General features: G+C 36.7%; 3 protein-coding genes across 4 annotated transcripts; 1 reads left to right on the forward strand and 2 right to left on the reverse strand.

The window, feature by feature from the left end:
• Nucleotides 1-2,879: 2,879 nt before the first annotated feature.
• LOC138907246 (uncharacterized) lies at nucleotides 2,880-5,261 on the reverse strand. Its single transcript, XM_070197778.1, has 4 exons — nucleotides 4,666-5,261; nucleotides 3,756-4,008; nucleotides 3,458-3,557; nucleotides 2,880-3,346 (listed from the first exon to the last, which is right to left on the reverse strand). Exons 1-4 carry the CDS (start codon nucleotides 5,259-5,261, stop codon nucleotides 2,880-2,882), a joined length of 1,416 nt encoding a protein of 471 aa, XP_070053879.1.
• Nucleotides 5,262-13,446: 8,185 nt separating this feature from the next.
• On the forward strand, nucleotides 13,447-18,156 carry LOC104090660 (uncharacterized protein At5g01610-like). Of its 2 annotated transcripts, none has more exons than XM_070188014.1 (2): nucleotides 13,447-14,205; nucleotides 17,503-17,978. In XM_070188014.1, exon 1 carries the CDS (start codon nucleotides 13,639-13,641, stop codon nucleotides 14,167-14,169), a length of 531 nt encoding a protein of 176 aa, XP_070044115.1. In that variant the 5' UTR covers nucleotides 13,447-13,638; the 3' UTR covers nucleotides 14,170-14,205; nucleotides 17,503-17,978. The 2 variants fall into 2 exon arrangements, with proteins under 2 accessions (XP_070044115.1, XP_009594114.1); XM_009595819.4 differs by having other exon boundaries at nucleotides 13,450-14,205; nucleotides 17,899-18,156.
• A 2,975-nt stretch (nucleotides 18,157-21,131) lies between these two features.
• On the reverse strand, nucleotides 21,132-22,143 carry LOC104090659 (protein SENESCENCE-ASSOCIATED GENE 21, mitochondrial-like). The gene is made up of 2 exons (XM_009595818.4): nucleotides 21,919-22,143; nucleotides 21,132-21,527 (listed from the first exon to the last, which is right to left on the reverse strand). The coding sequence occupies exons 1-2, from the start codon at nucleotides 21,990-21,992 to the stop codon at nucleotides 21,305-21,307; spliced, it is 297 nt and encodes a 98-aa protein (XP_009594113.1). The 5' UTR covers nucleotides 21,993-22,143; the 3' UTR covers nucleotides 21,132-21,304.
• Nucleotides 22,144-23,796: the final 1,653 nt, after the last annotated feature.

Consider the following 23,796-nt stretch of genomic DNA (forward strand, 5'->3'; position numbering starts at 1 on the left):
AAGTAAATATGCAGTATAGGGGGATCTCCCAGAATACCGTTCCGTAGTCCCAAAGTAAATATGCAGCGCGAATGATAGAAATACAACTATATCCCAAAATTCTTACAATTTAGACTAAGTACCAGTCAGGGAAGAAGCAGGAAATTCACTAAGTATGTTGCACATAATTCATATAAATAATTAAGACATGTAGACATGTTGTATTAGACTAAACATGATAGCTACACATATTGAAATAATTCAATTAAGAATGAAAATAGATTAGTACTCATTAAAATGGTATAACTCAAAATAACAAGAAAACATGTTGCTGCTCAGTAAGAAAATCGGGTTTTACCACAACTAGCCCGTATACGTACTCGTCACCTCACGTACACGGCGCTCACATATCACAATAGTTCCAAATCTTAAGGGGATTTCCCCCACACAAAGTTAGGCAAGCCACTTACCTCGAGTCAAGCTCAATCAATCCGTAAGAATGCCCTTTCCATGAATATCCGGCTCTGAATAGCCCAAATCTAGCCAAAAGCAATTATATATCATAATTACAACAATAATAGACTCATCTAATTAACGAAATCAATATTTTAACGAAAATTTTGAAATTAACTCAAAATCACCCGTGGGGCCCACTTCTCGGAATCGGGTAAAAGTTGTAAAATATGAAATCTCATTCACTCACGAGTCTAACCATATCAAATTTACTAAAATCCGACACCAAAATCTCGATCAAAACCATAAAATTCGGCCTAAGAACTTTTCTCAATTTTTCACCCCAAATCCGAATTTAAACGATGAATTCAAGCATAGATTAGTGGAATATAACCTAAGGGAGTTAAGAATCATTACCCAAAAACTTTATCCGAAAATCTCTCCAAATTTCGCCTTCTACCGAGCTCTCAATCAAATTTGTGAAGTGAACTTTAAACCCTCGAATCTGCCCCTTTTCTGCCCAGTTATTCCGCATCTGCGGACCTTGGGTCGCACCTGTGATGCCGCACCTGCGGAATTTCCTTCGCAGGTGCGGAAATGACTTAAGAGGGCTGGGTCCGCTTCTGCGAAAAAAGGGTCGCACCTGCGAGTGCGCGTCTGCGGACTATTGTCCGCTTCTGCGATCTCCTCCGCGCCTGCGAGCATCGCAGATGCGGCATTTCCCTTCGCACCTGCGACCCCTGACCACACATCCCAAATCCGCTTCTACGCTTGCCTCTCCGCATGTGCGATCATGCACCTGCGGTCTCTCCACCGCAGGTGCGAAAATGACAGATGCCTGAAGACTTCGGCAGCAACACAAATCCAACTTTTGATCCGTTAAGCACTCGAAAGTCATCCGACCTCAACCAAACCTACCAACCAATCCTATAACACTATACGAACTTAGTCGAGCCTTTAAACCACATCGAATAACACCAAAAATCATGAATTAAGCACGGATTTAAGCCTAAGAACTTAGAATTTTTCAAATTCTACAAATGACGCTGAACCACGTCAAATCTAGTTCGAATTACCTCAAATTTTACACACATGTCACAAATGACAATACGAACCTACATCCACTTTCGGAAATCCATTCCGAGATCGATATCAAAATTTCCACTATCGATCGAAATCGCCAAAAATCTAACTTTCGCCAATTCAAGCCTAAATCTACTACAGACCTCCAAAACACATTCCGGACGCGCTTCTAAGCTCAAAATCACTCAACGGAGCTAACGGAGTCGACTGAATTCCATTCCGGATCCGTCTTCACACAATTCCGACTACAGTCCAAATTCTAAGACTTAAGCTCTTATTTAGGGATTAAGTGTCCCAAAATACTCCGAAACTCAAAACCAATCATCCCGGCAAGTCACAATAGCAGAAATAGATAAGGGGAAAGCAGTTAATAGGGGTTCAGGGCTCTAACTCTCAAAACGACCGATCGAGTCGTTACACCTTCCAGGAGTTCTTTTCCATTTGGGTAGTAAGACAACTTCCTCTGATATATGTACTGATATATTCCATTCATTTCGGTCCGGCAGCGGATACACGGGCACCTCGTATGTCATTACAACAGACTTTGGTTTGTAATAGTCATAGCAATAATCTTCTGGCATTAGAAACTTGCTCTTCAAGATAGCCCAAGTGTGTGGGCATGGTAATTCGTCAAATAGGAACCGCCCACAATTGCATTTTCTCTCTAAGAGGCACACAGTGTAATGCTTTCCTTCACCGTTCACCGTATGCAAGTATTCAGTCGATGGTACCACCTACATTTAAACATAGACCTATAAGTTTTGAATATTTAAAAAAAAAATCATATATATATCAAAGAATAGACGTATTAATTACAGTATAGATATATACAATTAAAATATAATTTAAATATACAATAGTAAACTTTTATTTATCTTTCAGAATCATCATATATATTGAATTCAAACAAATATGTATTGAATACAAACATATATGTATATATAAAATACAAAGACATACAGCTGTATACAATGAAATACATTGAATACAGTGGAATACATTCTATATGTAGGCTGGCAGAATATTAAAGATGATGACATCTTAACTGATGAATACAATTATATACAGTAACTATCTGCTTATGAAATGCATATGGTTAGAAACAAAACCATTAAATTCAACTAACGATACAATGAGAATATGGATTGTATTTCGAATAGTAGAAATTGTATCAGAAATAAATACACCGTGTACCATGGCTAAATATATGATACAATGACTTTAAAAAAAAAACTTACAGTCATGCGTATAGACATTGCCTCATTCAAAGTAAGCATCTCATGGTATTTGTTTCCAAGCATTGTGTATGTCTGTGAAGCTTCTTTTCGATTGCTGCAATTCTAACGTCCAAACATCTTCCTAACTTATTCAAGGAAGTCGTATATTGGCAATTCCCTTGCTGACACAAGTGCGGCATTGATTGACTCAGCAATATTTAACGTCATGGTCCATCCCCTGTTAACAGGTGCATACAACCTAACCCACTTTTTGTATCCAGCTAATTCCAAGTATTCTTTCACCCTAATATCTACCTTCTCCACCTTCACCATTAGACTGTCAAATTCAGCCTGTGTGTATGCTTTTGCCATTGAGAAGTATATCTCACTCAACTTTGAATGACTCTTTTCGAATTTCTTATATATGTTGTTCCATAGATGCCATATATAAGCAAAATATGGTACCTCTGGATACACTCTCGATACAGATTTGATGATATTCTCATTCCTATATGAAACGATGCACATGTTTTCCCTCTCACTATATGCTTCCTTGAATTGCTCAAAAAACCACGACCAAGCAGCATCGTTCTCTGAATCAATAACACCATATGCTAGTGGGAGTATATGACTTGTAAAGACAATTGCATACATATTAAAAATATGTATTTCAATCTTTAATAGGTAGTAAGATTAACAAATTGTATTATAATCCCCATACTCACCTGCACCATTCAACGTGTTGGCCGAGACGAATGTCTCGGTGTAATACGATTTTAGGTGGCTTCCATCCACAACCACAATGGGTCTACAATGATCGAACCCCTTTATAAAGGCATACAAAGATATATACACATACATGAACTTATTTTTTAGTGATTTTACCATTCTAATGTGCGAACCAGGATATGTCATATCCATTGTATATAAGTACACTGGTAATTTATTGTATGAATCAGCCGGTTCACCTCTCAAAAAATTCATTGCCTTTTCTTTAGCCCGTCACGCTAACATGTAACTAACATCTACACCAAAATCTGATTTTACATCATCAATTATATCCTTTGGGGTGTATTTCCTCTTATGATTAGTAAGCTTGGACCTAATCATACCACCGATAAGACTACTACTTGCTTGATGTTGCTCATACACCTTATCCTTCAACGGACATGTATGCTTATCATTGAACTCTCTCACTTTGAACATTTGTGATTTGTTAATGCTAGAAGCCTTAAACCTCCATTCACAATCCTCTGACATACATAATAATGTATAGCTGCAAATAATTTTTCCGCAATATATACGATGAGTATAAATAATTAACAATTCACTAATATATATGTGAATACATTATATATATATATATATATATATATATATATATATATATATATATATATATATATATATATATATATACATCTAAAAACAAATAACGAAAGCCACTGTAATATCTATTTTATCAGTAAAATACAGATGAATACATGTTCGAAATACATAGGTACACCAATGAAAGTCATGTAAATACATCCAGACATATCTGAATACATCTAAAAACAATTTAAAAAATCTACCATGAATACAATATATAAAAAATCTCAAAATACACAAGTATACATATGAGTACGGCTGTAATTATATATATACAATTAAATACGTATAAATACATCCAAGAACAATCAATGAAAGTCACTGTAATAAATATTCATCAGTAAAATACAGATGAATATATGTATTTGAAAGTCACATTAATAATTATTATATGTTTAATATTTGAAAGTGATGTAAATACATCCAAACAAATCTAAATACATCTAAATACAATTTAAAAATTCTTCCATGGAAACAATATACAATTTCACATTCAACATACATAACTATACATTTGAATATAACATGATGTTTAACAAGTTGTAGTTAAGAACGCTCAAACCTGATAGCATTAGACCTATCAACCCGGAATTTAAATCTTTCAGATATTGCATAATTCTCCATCACATGTTTCAATGTAGCCTTATCCTTATATACTTGCCCAGCCATAACCTCTCTTTGATTAGTTTTCGAAATAATCAAATCTGTGTTCAATTCGAACACCTCAATTGGTTCTCCTGAATTGACAGACTCAATAGCAAGTGTGTCATCTGTATCAAATTTCCACCTTTGATTTGCTTCGTCAATTTGCACAATGTCACCTTGAATTAAACTACCTCCAACAGAAACTTCTTTGTCAATTGTTATTATGCACAAAGGATACATCCCGAATTCTCTGTTCACTTTTTTTAACTCTACATATACCATGTAATCCATGTCATTATGTATTTCCATTGGCGTGCAATTTCCATCTACTTTGTATTCGATTTTGATTGACTTTGAGCGCAAATCTATGTCGAGTTGTTTCAAAATTGAAGCAACCAAATCATTGTACGACACATACTCCTTTATCAGTATCCCCTCAATCGAATAATCGACATAGTTGCTCTCACTGTCCCACTTTCCAGAATGACGCAGTAGCACGGTTAAACTTGTCATATGTAAAATCGAATTATACCGATTTCTGTATATAATTGTATGAATCTTGAATTTTATTGGTTGAAAACATAAACACTCACGAACGATATCAACAGAAAAGGGAAGGATTAAGAACTCGGCGATTGCTCTGTTTTGTTCTATTTATCGTGTGGGAAAAATATTCAGCATATTCGCGTCAAATACAGATTATGGGTGATGTAATTGAGTTATTTGAGTTATATTAGGAGTATATTATGTTAATTGATTCACTTCCCGTTTAAAAATAGCTGAATAGACCATGAATTGCGTTATTTATGTTACTGTATTCACAAATACATATCGTGAATACAGTCGAATACAATAATTGTCTAGCTGGAATCTCCTGCTTCACGCCAATTTTTGCTACTATATTCATGAATATAGTAGCTTAAATACATCGAATACACTCTAAAAAAACTGAAAACATATCTATAGGAAGTAATATAGTAAATGGTAGCTACAACTAGCTAATAACCACTAAACAATAGTGGTTTGTGAAAATTTTTCTTTATTAAATAAACTAATGACTAAAGTTACGTATTTCTACTGACTTGGTATAAGGCCCAAAGTTATAAATAAAAGTAATTCTCCAATCTTACAATTATTAAGTAAGAAAAAAATCGGATTATTATATTTTTATTTTTCAAAACATAGATAAAATTCCCCAAAAGTTCTCTTCAAATTTCACGGATTAGAGGTTAAATCCCATAACTAATCATGTAATATAATTAAAAATTGATCAAAATCACTTACCTAATAGTTGTAGGTGACAATCCCTCCTCAAAATCGCCTCCTACCGAGTTTAGGGTTCTACAATACGAAAATGAAGCTAAGTGTACCGCCCTGCATATTTTTCGACCAAATTTACCACCTAAGGGGCAACAATCCGAGCCAAACTTGGCTGCCAAAGACCAGAAGGTCTTTGCACATGGAGGCAACAATCCGACAGGCTTTCCGGGCCCTCACGTAGGCCACCCTCTGACAACAAAGTCACATGCAGCACAATTGGGCAGGGCCACAGCCTGCCAGGACAATCATGGAAGCATCTCACTGCCAGCAAAGGCATGTGCTGCACAGCTGGGTAGGACCACAGCTTGTCTGGGCGAACATGGAGGCAACTATCTGCCAGCAAGAACTAGGGCACTGCAGCTGGACAAGACCATTGGCACATGGGCTGCCAACACATTTCTGGAAATCACATGATGCCAGTACAAAGCAGTGCACCACAGCTGGACGGGTCCACAGCCAACTTAGCTACCTGTGGACATTCATTGTATATATAGACATATATATGCCTTGTTAGAGGGAAGATCTCTTTACTTGTATTTCCTTCTTTTGTATATGAATTAAACCCGGAAATTGGCCTTGGAATCCAATCTTTGTCTATCTTTCATTTCATTATCTTCCAGCTTTTGAGTTTGTGTGATTTCCTTGGTTCAAGCATGACATTGTGCTTATTTCTTGATTAGGACTGAAGCAAGAGTAGTAGTCAGGCTATCTTGATGTCCTCATGGGCTCCCAGAAAAACGGCCCCGTGACAAGTGGTATCAGAGCAAGGTTAATCGACCATGGAAACTGATGGAGATAACATTAACTTAGACAACATTCGTGGGAGATACAAGTCACCAGCTAAGAGGCAGAAACCAAAAAAGAGAGGGACAAACAAAGCGCGATATCCCGCCAGAGCCATACTGCCAGCAAGAACTAGGGCACAGCAGCAGCAGTTCTTGAGCTACCTCCACAACAGGTTGGTCGTGGTGAAGATTGTGAGACTTCTACCTCCAATCTCTTAGGCGTGAGAATGGATCTCACCGAAGCTAGTTTAGATGTTTTAAATCGGCACATGGGAGTTGTTGAACACAACTTCAGCTCACTTGAGTCTACTACCCTCGATGGACTAAGTAAAGTCAAAGAGACGTTAGATCAAGTGATGTATGAGCACAAGGAAGGACTGACCAACCTTGAACTCGAGCTGACTGAGGTTGTATCAGCATTGCACGGGGAAATTGAAGCCTTAAAGCAACAACTGCATGCAGTAAGGTTAGCCGGTGGCACTGATCATGTGACAGTGCGTGAAACCAAAATCGAGGGCCCAAAACCGAATGAGTTTAAGGGAGAACGAAATGCTCAAGAGGTAGAGAACTTCATCTGGAAGATAGAAGACTACTTTGAGCACCTTAGCATCGTTGATGAGGCTGCCAAGATCCGGGCAGCAACGATGTATCTTGCCGAAACCGCCATGCTTTTGTGGAGAAGGAAGAAAGCTGACATAGAGAAGGGAACTTGCTCCATCAAGAGCTGGGAGCAGTTCAAGTTCGAACTGAAGCGTCAGTTATACCCCCAAAATGTTGTCAATGAGGCACGTAGGAAGTTGAGAGAGCTCAGGCAAACAACTTCCTTTAGCGAGTACGTGAAGGAATTCACCAAACTCATCCTGCAGATTCCGAACATGGCAAGCGATGACTTTCTATTCAGTTTTGTAGATGGCCTTCAAAACTTGGCCAAACAGGAAGTGCAGCGGCATCAAGTCCAAAACGTCGATGAAGTTATCGTGGTGGCTGAGTCCTTAAATGATTATAGGATAGAAGCCACAAAGGCAAGGGACGCCAACTTTAAATCGGATGGAGACCATGGATATCGGGACAAGGGCAAGCAAGTTGCTGCCCCGGACCGTGATTCCAGGCAAGAAGGCAACAAAGCGTCTCATTGGCGCGACCGGTACAACCAAAGGAAGAAGGAAGTTGGTCCCCGTAATGGTTGTTACATCTGCAAGGACACTAGTCATGGTTACAAGTATTGTCCTTCTTTGAAGAAACTCGGTGCCTTAATTGCGGCCGAGTGGAGGCTAAAAGAAGAGAGATTCCAAGTTGATAAACAAGCTGAAGCAGAAGTTCAACGACCGCCAGGCATAGCTCATCTTGGCAACATGATACTGGACGCGGTAGTAGCCGAAAATTCTGCTTTGAAGCAGGCTGCCCAAGGGAAGTATGACATTTCCAAGCTGGTTCACTCGTTGGGCGACAATGTGATTGGCAAAGAACCCCAATCAAGAAAACCAGGATCTCTGTTCGTGGATGTAAAATTAAACGGACAATCTATCCGTATCATGGTAGACATCGGCGCGACACATAACTTTGTGTCCGAAGCAAAGGCTAAGTCACTTGGCCTTGCGTTTGGTCCTAGCAGTTCTATGATGAAGACGGTAAACGCCAAACCCACGAACGTGAAAGGAGTTTCCCGTAATGTGCAACTCAACTTAGGAGTTTGGTAGGGAAACGTGAGTTTCTTTGTCGCTTTCCTGGATGTATTCTATCTGGTACTGGGGCTGGAGTATTGGGATGCAGTGAAGGCATTCATATGCCCATATCTCAACCAGATCTACATTTATGACCCGAAAGGTCCATGTGTAGTACCGACAGTTCGGGTGCCGCAAGTTATTAGTCAGTTGTCCACGATTCAAATCATGAAAGGCTTCAAGGGAGAGGGAGAAACGGTTTTGGCAGTCGGGACAGAGACTAAGGAGGTCAAGGTGGACGAAACCTTGACTCTTGGTAAACAGCAAGTCCTTAAGGAGAAGGACTTCATACCGTGGGCAAAGCCACCTGCCATGGGTCCATACATGGCACCTCCAAAGTTGGAGGATTCAAGGAAGCAACCTGAAGAGTTGCTTGGGTCGGGGCATGTCAGTCCGTCGGAGGCACCTTGTAGAGACAAGGGTGATATAGGGTGGAGGCAATCCAGTCGACCAAATATTTTCATAACCCCTTTGGTCGTCGACAAGAAAGTCGAGGCCATTATCAACCATCGGATGATACAAGGAGTAGGTTGGGGAAATTCAAGCGCCCAATTTCTTGTCCGTTAGAAGGGGCAACCGCCAGAGGAGGCATCGTGGGAAAAATATGAGACGTTGTGGCCGTTCAAAGATCAAGTTCACAATTACTTGAACTGGCACCGTGGTCGTCGCCATTTCAAGTGGGGGAGTGTGTACCACCCACATATGTTTCGACCAAATTTGCCACCTAAAGGGCTACAATCCGAGCCAAACTTGGCTACCAAAGACCAGAAGGTCTTTGCACATTGAGGCAACAATCCGACAGGCTGTCCGGGGCCTCACGTAGGCCACCCTCTAACATCAAAGTCACATGCAGCACAACTGGGCAGGACCACAGCCTGCCAGGACAATCATGGAAGCATCTCACTGCCAGCAAAGGCATGTGCTGCACAACTGGGTAGGACCACAGCTTGTCTGGGCGAACATGGAGGCAACTATCTGCCAGCAAGAACTGGGGCACAACAACTGGACAAGACCATTGGCACATAGGCTGCCAACACCTACCTGGAAATCACATGATGCCAGCACAAAGCAGTGCAGCACAGCTGGATGGGTCCACATCCAACCTAGATGCCTGTAAACATTCATTGTATATATAGACATGTATATGCCTTGTTAGAGGGCAGATCTCTTTACTTGTATTTCCTTCTTTTGTATATGAATTAAACACGAAAATTGGCCTTGGCCTCCAATCTTTGTCTGTCTTTCATTTCATTATCTTCCAACCTTTGAGTTTGTGTGATTGCCTTGGTTCAAGCACGACATTGTGCTTATTTCTTGGTTAGGACTGAAGCAAGAGTAATAGTCATGCTATCTTGTTGTCCTCACGGGCTCCCAGAAAAATGGCCCCATGACATAAGTCCCATCTTTTCCAGCCCTTTTGTTCAGGTGCAGGAATCACAATTGAAACTAATTGCGAACCCTCACAAATGTGGCACCTCACAAGACAGGGGAAGTCGCAAATGCGACATTAATTTTTGCATTTGCGAAGTCTGCCCCTTCCACAAATGCGACGTTACCCAACCCAAGCCTTTCTTCGCAATTGCGAGTAAGGCATCGCAAATGCGATACATGTGCCCTTCCTGCCTTACTTCACAATTGCGAGGCTGATGCTCGCTATTGCGATAACTGGAGCATCAGCACACTAACAACCTAACAATGAGTTCAGGCCAATCCGAAGCATGTCGAACTCACCCGAGCCCTCGGGGGCTCCACACCAAACATCCACACAAGTCTAAAAATATCATACGAACTTGCTCGCGCAATAAGAATTCCAAAATAACATCCGGAACCACGAATCGGACATCAAAACACATGAAATTCAAAAAAAAACTCAAAAATCTCTAGAATCACAACCAAGCGTCTGTTTCCCGTCAGACCAACTCTGAATTATACCAAATTTTGCAGACAAGCTCCAAATAACAAAACGGACCTATTCCAAGTCTCAAAACCAAAATCTGAACCTGATGGCCATAATCTGAACCCGATGGCCAACTTTCGGCAAAACAAGTCAAATCAATCTAGGAGCCTCCAAATTTAATTCCGGGCATACGCCCAAGTCCAAAATTACAATACGAACCTATCGGAGCCATCAAAACACCATTCCACGGCCGTTTTCACACAAGTCAAACCTAGGTCAATATTTTCAACTTAAGCTCTAAACCAAGAACCAAATGGTCCAAATCATTCCAAAACTTTCCCAAAACGAAATCAACTATCCCTGCAAGTCATAAAGCTACACATACATGTACGAGAAGCTTCAAAAGGAAAAATGGGGCTCAATACACAAAATGACTGATCGGGTGATTACAAATGGCTCAATCTATCCAAAATATTAATTAATTATATCAATGATGCTAGTTAGGGTCAAATCTTAATATCCCTAACTTACAAACTTAGAGTTGTATCTTAATATTCTACCTATTAAATCCCTATTTTTTAAAAGTAAAGACATATCCCAATATCTCAATCTAAACTTAATGTTCATTATACATATCCAGTATACTAGTATCACCAGGTTCAACTGAACCCATAATTTTTTATGCGGAATAAAAATTTATGTTTAAAATTTTATTAAAATTATAAAAAATAATAGATATGAACTCATAACTATAAAAATATAATGGGTTCAATATTAAAAATTTTAAAAGTTGAATCCATGTGAATCCGCCAACGTACAAATAGATTATAAAACGGAGACAATATATGTAAGATTCGAACAACTCGAGAATCTGCACATATGCATAACTGATTTCTCAAACTTTTACTTCTAAATAGTTATTACCCATCATTGCATCATCATTATGCTTCCTAATTAATATCACATCATGGCTCATTATTGAGCCATCATTACACTTCTTCTTTTTTGTCAAAACATATTTGCAGTATATTTCACATTCAAAACATATCATAATTGATTAATCACAATGCCCGACTAATATAACTACACGGTTTGCCTCTCCAGTAGAAATCCCTAGAGTACTTTGCTTCTTCGTTTCAAAAATCGAGAAAAATTAATTAAGTGTTATAAGAAAAATTAAATTATGGTGGATGTCTACTCTTCCTCCATGATCTTCTCAAATGCTTAATGACATATTTAATGACATATTTTTCTTCATTTTTCATGCCTATATAAAGGTCTTGTAATAGATAGGAAAATATACATAATTGAAGAAGAAAATCTTTTCCTTCTCTCTATCTCAATTTCTTGTTCATGTTTTACTAAATTGCTTTTATTTCATAACAACATATCTTGTTCATGTTTTACTAAGTTGCTTTTATTTTATAACATTAAGCTAATTTTCTACTAGGTCACTAAAACGTGGCAGCCATAAGAGAATGGGCTTGGCCCACTCCTCCTCATTTAATAATTGTAACCAAAGTTATCAATATAAGAAGAGTTGAAAAATTAGCCACTTATATAATATTTCAATTCACATCCCTTATATCTTTTAATTCCTAAATGTGTACTTCTTAAAGTAATATATATTTATACATCCACGTGGCAAATAAATAATTATTATAATCTCTATAAGAATTTTAATAAGAAACTATAACTAAAAGAGTTACTTAAAAGTTCACTATTAAAATACTGGGTTTTTATATTTGGAGGGCCAAAACATATAATTTTTCTTTTTTTGTTTTGAATTTAAATATTTTTTAATTTAAAATAAATTTACATATTTGAATAATATGGATAAATAAATATTTGTTGTGTTAAAATAATAGACTATAATAGTCAAACCTTGGTAAATATTGTCTGGTTCTAGGGAGGCTACTCTATTTTTTGTTGATCCTCGCAATTCTTCCTTTAATACCAACGGTAGACAAGTTTATATACAAGCACTCAATATTTCTAAAAAATAATATTAAGTTACTATAATTAAGCGATTGAATGAAGTGAAGCTGTACATTAATTAGGTAAGTGCTACGGCCTACAAGTGAGTTTGCAAACACGACCAGTGTTTTAAAAGGCGTGGGCGTAAGACGGGGCGTTTTACATATACCTCAGTAGGGCGTAAGCCCCATAGGTATTTAATTTTTAATATTTTATAAAATAATATAATGACAGTTAATATTTATAAACAGGTAAAATTGCATAAAAATTAAAAAAACTATATATATGTGTGCTCCATCCCCACAAAAAGCTAATCAAAATAATCTATTATACGTTACTTACAAGCACAAAAAATTTGAGTCTAAAAGAACAGAGTTTTCTATATGGAGGAACAAAAATGATGATTAATCTGCAATTTGAACTTTGAATTTGCTGTTATGAAGAAAAATGTAGTTCTCTTTGTATTTGTAAAAAAAATTAAATATTTTTTGGTTTTGGGAGATATTAGCAGACTAGCGGACAAGATAACAAATTGGAAAAACCATGAATTAGGGCTTAAATCAATAAAAAAAGGTCTTTACTTTTAAATTTAATACTTTTGAGTTCTTTTTTAAACCTTTTGAGTAATTACCAAACTGACTTTTGAGAATTTGGGTATTATATGAATGACTAATTCAACAAATTTTATTTTAATTTGAAAAAGTCTCTAGAGTTTACTCCTTACTAAAAAAAATACGCCTTGAACGCCCGGGTGTACGCCCCGAACGCCCGAGCATACGCCCCAAATTGCGGGGCGTACGCCTCTTAAAGACTTTCGCCCCACACCATCGCCCCAGAGCGTTTTTGGTACGCCTCGCCCGGGACTCGCCCCAGAAACGCCTTTTAAAACAGAACACGACAACTTAATTGATTGATTGTGATATTGATTGTCTTATTATAAATTTTATCTTATAATTTATCTTTCGAGTACATAAAATTAAATTCAATACCTAATCAATAATGTTGTGCAAGACATCTAGACTAGTTTGGCATTGACCCAAATAATGTCTCTCTCTCATCAACTACCCAGAAAAATTATTTTTTAAAAAACAAAACTTCTGCCAAACTTTCCCAAAATCATATATAAATACAAACATCGCCGGCGCATCATCGGAGAAATTGCATCTGAACATCCTTTCTACGACGAATCGATGTCTACTACTCGTCAAATCACCGTCACTCTCGCGTTCCCCCTCTTAGTCTCCCTCCTCACAACGCTACCGCCGTTAATCACCGCTGCCGCCGTCAACGGTAACTCTTCCCTCACCGCTTACGACCTACTCGAGTCTTACGGCTTCCCCGTCGGAATTCTCCCGAAAGGCATCACCGGCTACGATCTCGATAAAACCACCGGAAGATTTAACGCATACCTTAACGGCTCCTGCAGTTTCTCTCTAGAAGGTTCTTATCAACTGAGGTATAAATCAAGGATCAGTGGGTACATAGCTAAAAATAAGCTCACGAGCTTATCTGGTGTTAGTGTAAAAATATTATTTTTGTGGCTTAACATTGTGGAAGTCGTTAAAAATGGTGATAATCTTGAGTTTTCTGTTGGGATTGCTTCTGCAAGCTTTTCACTTGACAATTTCTTGGTTTGTCCACAATGTGGATGTGGACTGGACTGCAATAGTAATGTGAAAATTCAAAAGATTCGAAGCAATCATCTTGTCTCTTCGGTTTAGCTGCATATCAAAGGATTATTGAGTTTGCTGAAAGAGGTTAGTTCCTGGCTTTGAATAGTTCCTTCTTTTTTGTGATGATTATTTGCTCGTTTGTTCTTAATTTTTGGTTGGTTGGTCATTTATGAGGGAAAAGTCAACGATGAACACAAGTTATTTTTCTTCGATGCTTAGTATCAGTTTGTGGTGGAGCACTAGAAATTTCATGAAAATTGGTATGTTTTAGGCTATTTGATGTGTGACATTGTTACAATTGAAGTATTTTCTTTTTAGCTTCTGATATTCAATTAACTAGCTAAAACTGTCTTCTGCCAGTTGAATACCGCGTGTTACCAATTGTGATGCCAAACCTACTTATCAGAAAATAGAGATGGTCTGTTGGAAACTTTTGATTCATCCATCCGCAGATAGACATGGCTTAAAATAAATCTGATCAGTGTTTTAATCTACCATCCAATACTATTCTATGATGACCTCTTTTTAGTTGTGTACCTGAAAAAGCGATTTCATTTTGTCTATCGCCTGTTGGAAATCAGGGTAACTCCGTACACTTTCTTGTTTCTTTTGCCCCCAGGGCCTAGCTCAAGTGGTAAAGGGTGGTGGATTTGTGTCTTAGGTCACAGGTTCAAGCCCCCACACCATGCAAAGCAAAGCTTGGTATTTAAGTGGAGAAGGGTAGAGGGGCGGGCCCATTATCCACCGAGTTTCGAAGGCTGCGGTTGGTCCAAAGGATCGGCCCCAGACGGATTTCTCGGTCATCAAAAAAAAAAAAAAAAAAAAGAAGCGCATGACTGTCTCGTTCTGGCGGTCCGCCACTTTTAAAGAAAAATAGACCCTTTCCTCCTTCCAACCCCCGCCCCCAAAAAAAAAAAAAAAAAAAAAAAACACCCACCACAAGTACGAAAGCACATGTCTTGCTGAGGAACAGTGATGGGAATTGCTGATTTTGCGTTAAGAGTGTTTATCATTAGATAATTGATCGCTTTCAGTTTTGAGTGTCTTTCTGTGAGGTATCTGCTTCTGTATGCTGGTATGAAGGTGCTCAATTCTTCAGCAGATAACCCTTTAGGATTTTTTTCATAAATCTGTGAAAATGATCTATGAAGCTTTGTTTGCTTGCCCTCAAAGTCATCTGTAGTAGTGTAAGCATTGAAGCTGATAGTGATGCCATGGTTGTGCTCTGTAATGACTTTCTGTAAACTTCTGTGGATTATGGCAATTCTCTAACAAGGTCAATGCCTAAATATGTAGCGGCCTGAAATTAAACGAAAGAATCCAACTTGATAGAATAAAGATAAGGAAAATGAACAAAAAAAAGAGCTTGATCTCTACAATTTTCTTCGATGATAGATAGAATATACGCAGACCATGCCCTTTCTTTGTTAGTAAGACACAAAGATTAATAAGAAAATTATATGTTGTCTGGTTTTGTAGAAAAACCATGGTCCAATTGTTTAAGATTTTTTAAGGATGGTAGTAGTAGGTCACATTTTAACTGGTGGAAACCGTAAGGTCGGGGGGGGTTCTGTGTTGACCCAGTGTGCGAGTTACAAGAACGTATCATGTATGTGTCCATATAGGTGTAGGCATATTGTACCATGTATATGCTAATAACTGACAGAAGATTGTCCCAGGAAAATTTGACAGGTCTACAGAAGGTTGTCTTTCTTTTGGTGGTTAGAGAGTTATTTCAATTGAATTATGTTGTCCCATGACTCTATATTAGCTGAAACACTTCCTTGTCAAAAAAAATATTAGCTGAAACACTTAGAAAACCTCCCTGATTAGAAAAAGCACTTAGAAAACCTCTCGTACAAAAATAAATGAATGTTCATGGTCCACATGGCATCTTCTTCATAACAGAAAACAGTAGAACTATGACCAAAGGGCATCCTTTCAATTGGTTTAAATCTTCCCGTTTCATTTCTTTCCAATCATAAGAAAAAAGAGCCTTTCAGTCTAAAAAATAGCTGTAACTCAACAATTTTTAATCCTTGATTAATGGCGTTTTATGAGACGGAGTGTTGGCCAGTCAAGAACTCTCATGCTCAGAAGATGAAAATAGTGAGATGAGGATACTGAGGGGATGTCTGGGCATACTAGGAGAGATATGGTTAAGAACGAAGTTATCCGGGATTGGGTGGGAGTGGCCCCTGTGGATGAAAAGATGAGGGAAACGAGGCTAAGATGGTACGGGCATGCGAAGAAGAGATGCACAGATGCCCTAGTGAGAAGATGTGAGAAGTTGACTATTATGGGTCTGAGAAAAGGTAGAAGCAGGCCGAAAAAGTAGTGGGGAGAAGTGATAAGACAGGACATGGAATGTCTCCAGCTTACTGATGACATGACCCTAAATGGGAAGTTATGAAGGTCGAAGATTAGGGTTGAGGGTTAGTAGGTCGTCGAGTTTAGGTCTTCGTATCTGTTACGTTTATTTTGGTTGTTTGTTTTTGTTTTACATACCAGCACTAGTATTATCATTTTAGTGTTCTCTTATTTGTGGTGTCCAGTAGCATATGTTGTTCCCCTTGCTTGGTTATATTAATGCTTTGCTTTTGTTGTTAATGTTTTTATCTTTTGTATTTCCGACATGACCTTCTTATTACCGTTCTCCTGTTTGTTTTCTTGAGCTGAGGATCTTTCGGAAACAATCTCTCTATCCCCACAAGGTAGGGTTAAGGTTTGCGTATACTTTACCCACCCCGGACCCTACAATATGGGATTACACAATATGGGATTACACTGGGTATGTTGTTGTTATTGATGAATTGCGTTTTATCATGGTGAGAATTTGAAAGAAATTTACTTTCTTTTTTGTTTGGATCAAAGATAAAGCGGTAACTCAAGCAATTTAAACACTTCCTGCTTCTTAGTTTGAATTAAAAAAGTGCTGTGATCTATTGAGCTTGTTGTCCCCCTCATTGCCGTGGAAGGGGGTTGTGGGTAAAGCTTAAATACCCTTCATGCATCTTTCCACTGAGCTGATTCTCACACATGCATTAGCGCGTTGATCAGCACTGACTTTCCATAGAATGCTCTTCAGTTTTGCGTATGAAGCTATTAGCATACCTAATGCCATCAAGAAATTGAGGTGAATGTAGTTGGCTAAGCTTTTGCATGAAAATAATAATAAGAATATGGCAGCCACACACAGAGAGAGAGAGAGAGAGAGAGAGAGAGAGCTGGCTCTACATGTACCCATGATATCAGTTGCATGAATATCTGTATTGTCTGTTGATCTATGTACGTTTATGTATGTCTAATCTCTACGTGGAAAGCTGAATAAAGAATATGGTAAAGTAAACTTAGAAGGGCCACCATAAGTGGTGATTTCAGGTCAAAATGTAAGTGAGAGCACCGTCCAGTCCCGTGAAAACTTGAATAAGGTCTCAAATTGCAAATGTAAGACAGCAAAAAAATAGAATGGAGATTTGAAGAGGGACAGAGTTTGTGGACGCCGAGGGCTCTGTTTATTCAAACAGTGATTTGAGGTCTAATTCCTTTGGCGAAAATGTTATGTACTTGTATAGTACATTGTGTGTGTGTGTGTGAGACCTGCTGCCGTAAGATCTGCTTATTCTCTCCGTCCTCTCTCCTTCTCTTCCGTAGTGTAACTTTTCAGGTTTTCAGTAATGAGGTTCTGTAGCACTTTATAATGTATTTAACTTCTGCATTGCCTCGAAAATAAGAAGGAAAATATCTAATATATGACTATTTTTCGAGTGCTTGCAGACTTGCAACTCATTACAAAGATCATGTAAACATTGTGCAGTGGACAGAAAGCCTGAAGTGGTCATTGTCCTGCTTCCTCCTCATCTGAGTTACAACGCAAAACTGAAAGTCGAAAATTCCAGTGTTCATTTACATTGTTTTTATGTTTTTTTAAAAATGAAAGTATTTACTACTGCATCTTTACTCTGACATGAATAGACAATCTTCTTGAAATTGCTGTTTACAATGCGATCTTTTCCACGTTTTAGGACTGCGAAATTGGTTCGTCACCCAGTATGAATCACGCGTATGTTTGTCTCGTTTGCTTTCTTAAAAGCTTTCTATTCCTCGTATTCTGTTAAATCAGAGGCCAAAAAGTCAAAAAGTGAGAAGCTAACTTGGAAAAGGAAGGTGACGCGCACTAGAATTCTTCGTCATATCATAAAAATATGCAATGCATCTTAACTCAACTTATAGCCTGTTTGGACAGGCTTTTCCGGCTGTGTTTGAGTAGAAGCATAAGTTATTTTTGAGAAGCTGAAAAAAGTAATACTTAAATTGTTAAAAGTTTGGTCAAACACTAATTGTTGTCCAAAAGCACAATTGATTAGCCAAATATAAATTAGAGTAATTCTTTAGAAATTTGGTGAAACGGCTATTAGTAAGTGGTATCATCTATATTCTAAGACTTAACGTAAAGAAGTAGTGCCTCTCATGCTTCCCTATGTTCCATTTGTTTTTTCCTCAGGCTATGTTCGTTGTATTTGCCCTTTCTGGCGTGATTCTATTGTCACTCTTGTCACACGAGATAAACACATGATTAAGCACAATGAAAATGACAGAACATTTCTCTTGTTGATTAGAGGACCTTGTTTTTCCCCCCCTTTAATTCTATTCCATTAGCAAATGGAGGCCATCGAATACTTTATCAATTTGCTAGAGGACAATGGAGGGCTACTTTAGGATTACTACTGTGAATTTCGTTAGAAACAGTTAATGGGGGTTTATGGTTCAAGAAATATTAGCAATGCTTACATGTAGACGACGGAATCTATTCTTGATTCTTCTTAGGTTTGCTTTCGTTATAACTGTTGCTGTTTACGATACGCTTTCCTTCCTTATCTTACTACTCCTTCCGGTCCACTTTAATTAATTTTTTTTAAATATTTTCACGTATATTAAAGAATTCACCTTTTAATATTAATTAATAATAAAATTAACCATATTAACCTTAATTTGTTCACAAGAAATATAACAATTACTCATAGCCCATATACTCTTTATTCCAATGGCAACTTTGGAAAAAAAGTCAATTACTTCTTGATATCTGAAAAATCAAATATTATAGAGCACAAAAAAGGCCAAAAAATCAATTAAAGTGGACCGGAGAAAGTATGATTTAACCAAAGCTTTATTAATGTATTTTAACATCAATATATTACTAGGCTATGATTAAGTGGTATAAACAGACCGCATGAGTAAACTTTTTTCCAAGAAGGGGCCTGAACCTGAACACAAATACTGCTTTGAAAGATAATCTGCTCCCAATTCTATGCAACAAAGGTGTGGACCTCTTAGCTGATTGGGTCAAGAAGAGCGAAGTCCACAAAGAACAAAAAAGAGCTAAAGTACTTTACTTGCTTTGTTCTATGGCTAATCATAGACTTTAACCCTTTAACCTTTGCGTAAGCAACAGCAGCATTTCAGACGTTATTAGTGCTTTCGATGATTAAGTCAAGTCAATAGGCTTATCACAGCCTTTAATTAATATACACCTAAAAAGTGAAGGGGCATATAATATACAAAGGGTCTTACAATGGAGCACACCAAATAAAAAAAATCTAGTAATCAGAAATTAAAGCAAAAGTATATAAAACAAACGTGAAGAAGTGATAAGTGTCTATGAAAAAAACATGAGTTACACTCATCAATTTGGTGTAAACATTGGTTGCTTATAAACATTCTCCGTTTGTTTTTGTTTGCCTGCACTAATGGTCCTATAATATATTGAAATTCTATGTATAAACCAATCAGTGAAACAAGTGAATGATTAGCATGCGAATTCAGATGATACGGAAGAATGAATGGTGCGGATGACGCTTTATTTATTTTCCTATATACCCCATTGACCTGCTTCCAAATTCAAATACGAAAAATGATTACATCAATTCCTCGGGTCCTCCCGTTGGAGTAAAAAATCCTGTTCTGTTTTGTATTGTTCTTGATTAAGTTTAAGATGTCGTTCGACTTATTACGTTATATTAGGGATAATAATAAAATATGGAGTACTAAGATATGATTAAAAAAGTTGTAACAGATGTTCTTTTTTCCAGTTATCAAATATTATGAGACATCCCACAAATGAATGTAATAAAATTCACACAGAAAGTTAAAATGAAATACACCTTCATATTCACACGAAAGCACTAGTCGTGCGCTCAGCCGCTCACATTTATATCCGTTAAATAGTCTTGGGCTCTTCCTATTACTGTTACGTTAGTAAATGCAGAAGACAAAATAAAGGAAAAGAACATGATTTATACAGCTTTTATAGACCATTTTAACACACGAACGCCGAAAAATGTTACTATACAGTGGCGTAGCCACCTTATGCCAAGGGTTAAAGGGTATGCTTTTCGATGAAAAATTATATTGCGTATATAAATTAAATACTATTACTACTTTATATAGTTATTTATTATATTTTGAACCCTCTTAACATATAACACAGTTGAGTGAAGCAATCCAACGATTCAGGATGTTCAAAGTACACTTAACATAGTTGTTCAAAGCAACGTGTATTTAATTCTTTTTCAATCTAAAAAATTTTCTAATAAAATAACTCCTAAATTTTAAATTTTTTGTAGAAATAAACAACGAATCTTAAAAGTAATTTTGTACCTAAAAGTTATTTCTTAAATAAATTTTATAATTTAAAAGTCAAACCTATAAAAATACAAAAGCTCTCTACAAATTACAAATCCTCTCGACTCTCCCTTTCCTTTGATTTTATTTTATTCTTGCCATTATTGGTAAAACACTTAATGTTGTTTTTTTGTTATTTTATTTTGATTTATAAAATTATAGTTCTATTGAAAGTTTTTTTTATTGTTTAGCTAAAGGTTGTGTAATTTGATCATCGACAAAAAAATAATATTGACTTAGTTTAAAGACTATATCCCAATTTTCCAGTCAAATCGTTCAGATTGTTCACTCAAGACTCAATTCAAAAACTAAATAGCTAAGACCCGGAATTTAACACTACTAAAACTTTTCCTTTCATAAGTTATTAATTTTCCATAAATAAAAGATAGAGATAGGATAACAATATTAAGCTTACAATTTTAAAAAGCAGTAAGCATCGATGAGTAGATTTCACAATTTTTTTCTGATAAAGGCACAGCTTTGCTTTTAATCCAATGGCTTTTCAGTTGTTTCTAGGTTTGTGCTTCAAGAGCATCTTTCGAAGCTCAGCAGCATCAATTTCATTGGCAACTCCCTCTGGCCTATAGTAACCAGTCACTGGATCTGGCACCCATGATGTCTTCACTGATTCCTCTCCACTTTTATTCATCATCATGTTGCTCCTTGGCACTCCTCCTTTTGCACCGCCCGAAACCACCCCTTGCGATCCCGCTGCGTATCCACGCCTACACATACACATGTCAAAAAAAACATCTCAATCACATCGACTGAAAAAAGGCATAACAGCAAAATCACCGAAATTATCAAAAACTCGACTCCTCATATCCCCTGTTTTCGTTCTGCCTAATTTTATAATTATGCTGTGAATGCAACAAAGTATTCACTCGGATACGATACATGTTTATGTAGTTGAGAAAAAATTTAGTATATAGATTTATACGAAAAACGCTTATATATTTATATACTAACATAAAAAGTATAAAGAGTGCAGCCCGATTCACGCTCATTAATTTAAAAACATCGGATGGACTCTGTTTTATACAGGGGAAAAGGGATCGGAACATTCATATACTTAGTTCTTTTATCCAATGGATAAAAGGATGTTACGGTCATTACCTGCTAAGAAAAGCAGAAACAGAGTCGGAGACGAAAGCAGAAAGGACCTTGGTGTTAGAGAAAGAGCGAGCCATTTTTTCAAACGGTTAGAGTCGGAGCGAAAGAATTTCAAAGGAAGAACGCAGCAGCGGAAGGAATTGATTGTGGAGATTCCGCAGCGGCGAACTAAAATTCTCTAACTTCGACTCTCTGGTTATTCTAGGGTTACAACATATATACGAGAGGAGTAATGGGGAGAGGAGGAGGAGGTATATATAGAGATGGAGGAGAAGAGTCTTGGACTAGGGTTTTAAGTGGGGCCACAGGTCCTCTCCTGCATTGACACTTGGCCGGTGAATGCAGGCCTCTATAATTATTATAGAGTTTAAGTTATTACATGATCAATATTTAAAAAGAATTACACTGTATATCACCCAAAAGATCTTCATAAAAAGTGAAATTTATGATCTTAAAAATAAGAAAAATCGCTACCCGTTACATCAATAAAATATGAGTTTATAGTTTTTTTTGTGATAACTGTATATATAATATAAACACAATTGATTATAATTACTTGTATATAAAAAGTGATATTAATAATTTAAAAATAGAAATTTACTATTTGATACAACATATTAAAATACTTTAATTGTATAAAAAATAATACTACTATAATAATACATGTTAGTATAAGTTAAAGCTAATTTTTAATGTGGCCTACTATCTAAAATTCTAAATGATTACTAGCAATTCTAATTCTAATACGTGTATTTTGATAAACTAATTTTTATGTACGTGTTTCACACGTAACATCCCAATAAAGAAGAGAAAGATGAAAAAAATAAAACAGTAAAATAAGTACAATACAATAAACAATTTCAATCTTTTCCGACATAACCGAAGAAGGAAAAAGATTTTCAAGTGTCTCAAGTCCCAGAAGTGCACGATAAATGCCGCCAAAGTCCAATACTGAAGAAGAAATTAAATGAAGTACTCCAAATACAAAGTATGGAAATGTATTTATAACTTCTGCCCCAGGGCCTACCCCCAACCTAGAGTAGCTAGGTGGGGAAGTAAAATTAATCCTTGTTCATACATAGGCTTCTCTACACGACTAAAAATAAACATTGTTAAATTCATGCAACTTATATCTTATAAAATATCACTTGTTTAGCTAATTCATACCATATAGAGTATGTTTTATTATCACTTTGCATTATGTTTTATTATCACTATTGCATTTTAATTATTTATATAAACAAAGCGGGTAAGGAAGATTGTGATGTGCATTCATTTACAGATTGAATTATAAGAACTTGTGTTTTGTTGTAGCTTTCTACCGTAGGAATGAGAAGAAGCTTTTAGTCTTTAAATATATAAAGAACATGACAACAAACATGTGTGGTGAAAAGCCATCTTGTGTTAAAATGTTTTAGTATGTATTACTATCATCTTTTATGGAGTTTTATGGAGTCAAAATAAGAAGGATTTTACTTTCACAAAATAATTTGACAATCGACATCTCATCTAGTTGATTGACATTTTTATTTTTGCTAGTTATTATAGTTGTTGCCATAATGTATTTTGGAAAACTTATATTTTTATTTAATGATGAAAAATTATTAAAAAATCTAGCACTACGATGACTGTTGTAATTGACAACCAATTGTTTTGAAAGGAGACCAAATCTCTTATTATACGCTCTTCTATATTTGTCATGAATGTTAAAAAAAAATTATTTGATGCTAGAAGTATGCTTTTTACCATACCTCTATTTACAGTTTTCGCTATCGTTGATTTTGTAACTACTTGTAACACTTGATGAAATTTACCTCCAAATCTCATTATTTTCACCAAATGATGCATTAATGTTCATTATACCTCCAAAGCTCTTGTTAA

The sequence above is a fragment of the Nicotiana tomentosiformis genome, chromosome 1 (assembly GCF_000390325.3).
Source record: "Nicotiana tomentosiformis chromosome 1, ASM39032v3, whole genome shotgun sequence".
Taxonomy (NCBI): domain Eukaryota; kingdom Viridiplantae; phylum Streptophyta; class Magnoliopsida; order Solanales; family Solanaceae; genus Nicotiana; species Nicotiana tomentosiformis.

What these genes read in the sequence shown, in the direction of transcription:
- LOC104090660 (XM_070188014.1), top strand. Translation starts at nt 13,639, where the DNA reads ATGTCTACTACTCGTCAAATCACCGTCACTCTCGCGTTCCCCCTCTTA.
- LOC138907246 (XM_070197778.1), bottom strand. Translation starts at nt 5,261, where the DNA reads ATGACAAGTTTAACCGTGCTACTGCGTCATTCTGGAAAGTGGGACAGT. An exon ending in GATAGGTCTAATGCTATCAG is followed by an intron (nt 4,009 to 4,665) that starts GTTTGAGCGTTC and finishes AATTATTTGCAG; the next exon opens with CTATACATTATTATGTATGT. An exon ending in CAACACGTTGAATGGTGCAG is followed by an intron (nt 3,347 to 3,457) that starts GTGAGTATGGGG and finishes TACTCCCACTAG; the next exon opens with CATATGGTGTTATTGATTCA.
- LOC104090659 (XM_009595818.4), bottom strand. Translation starts at nt 21,992, where the DNA reads ATGGCTCGCTCTTTCTCTAACACCAAGGTCCTTTCTGCTTTCGTCTCC. An exon ending in GTTTCTGCTTTTCTTAGCAG is followed by an intron (nt 21,528 to 21,918) that starts GTAATGACCGTA and finishes GTGTATGTGTAG; the next exon opens with GCGTGGATACGCAGCGGGAT.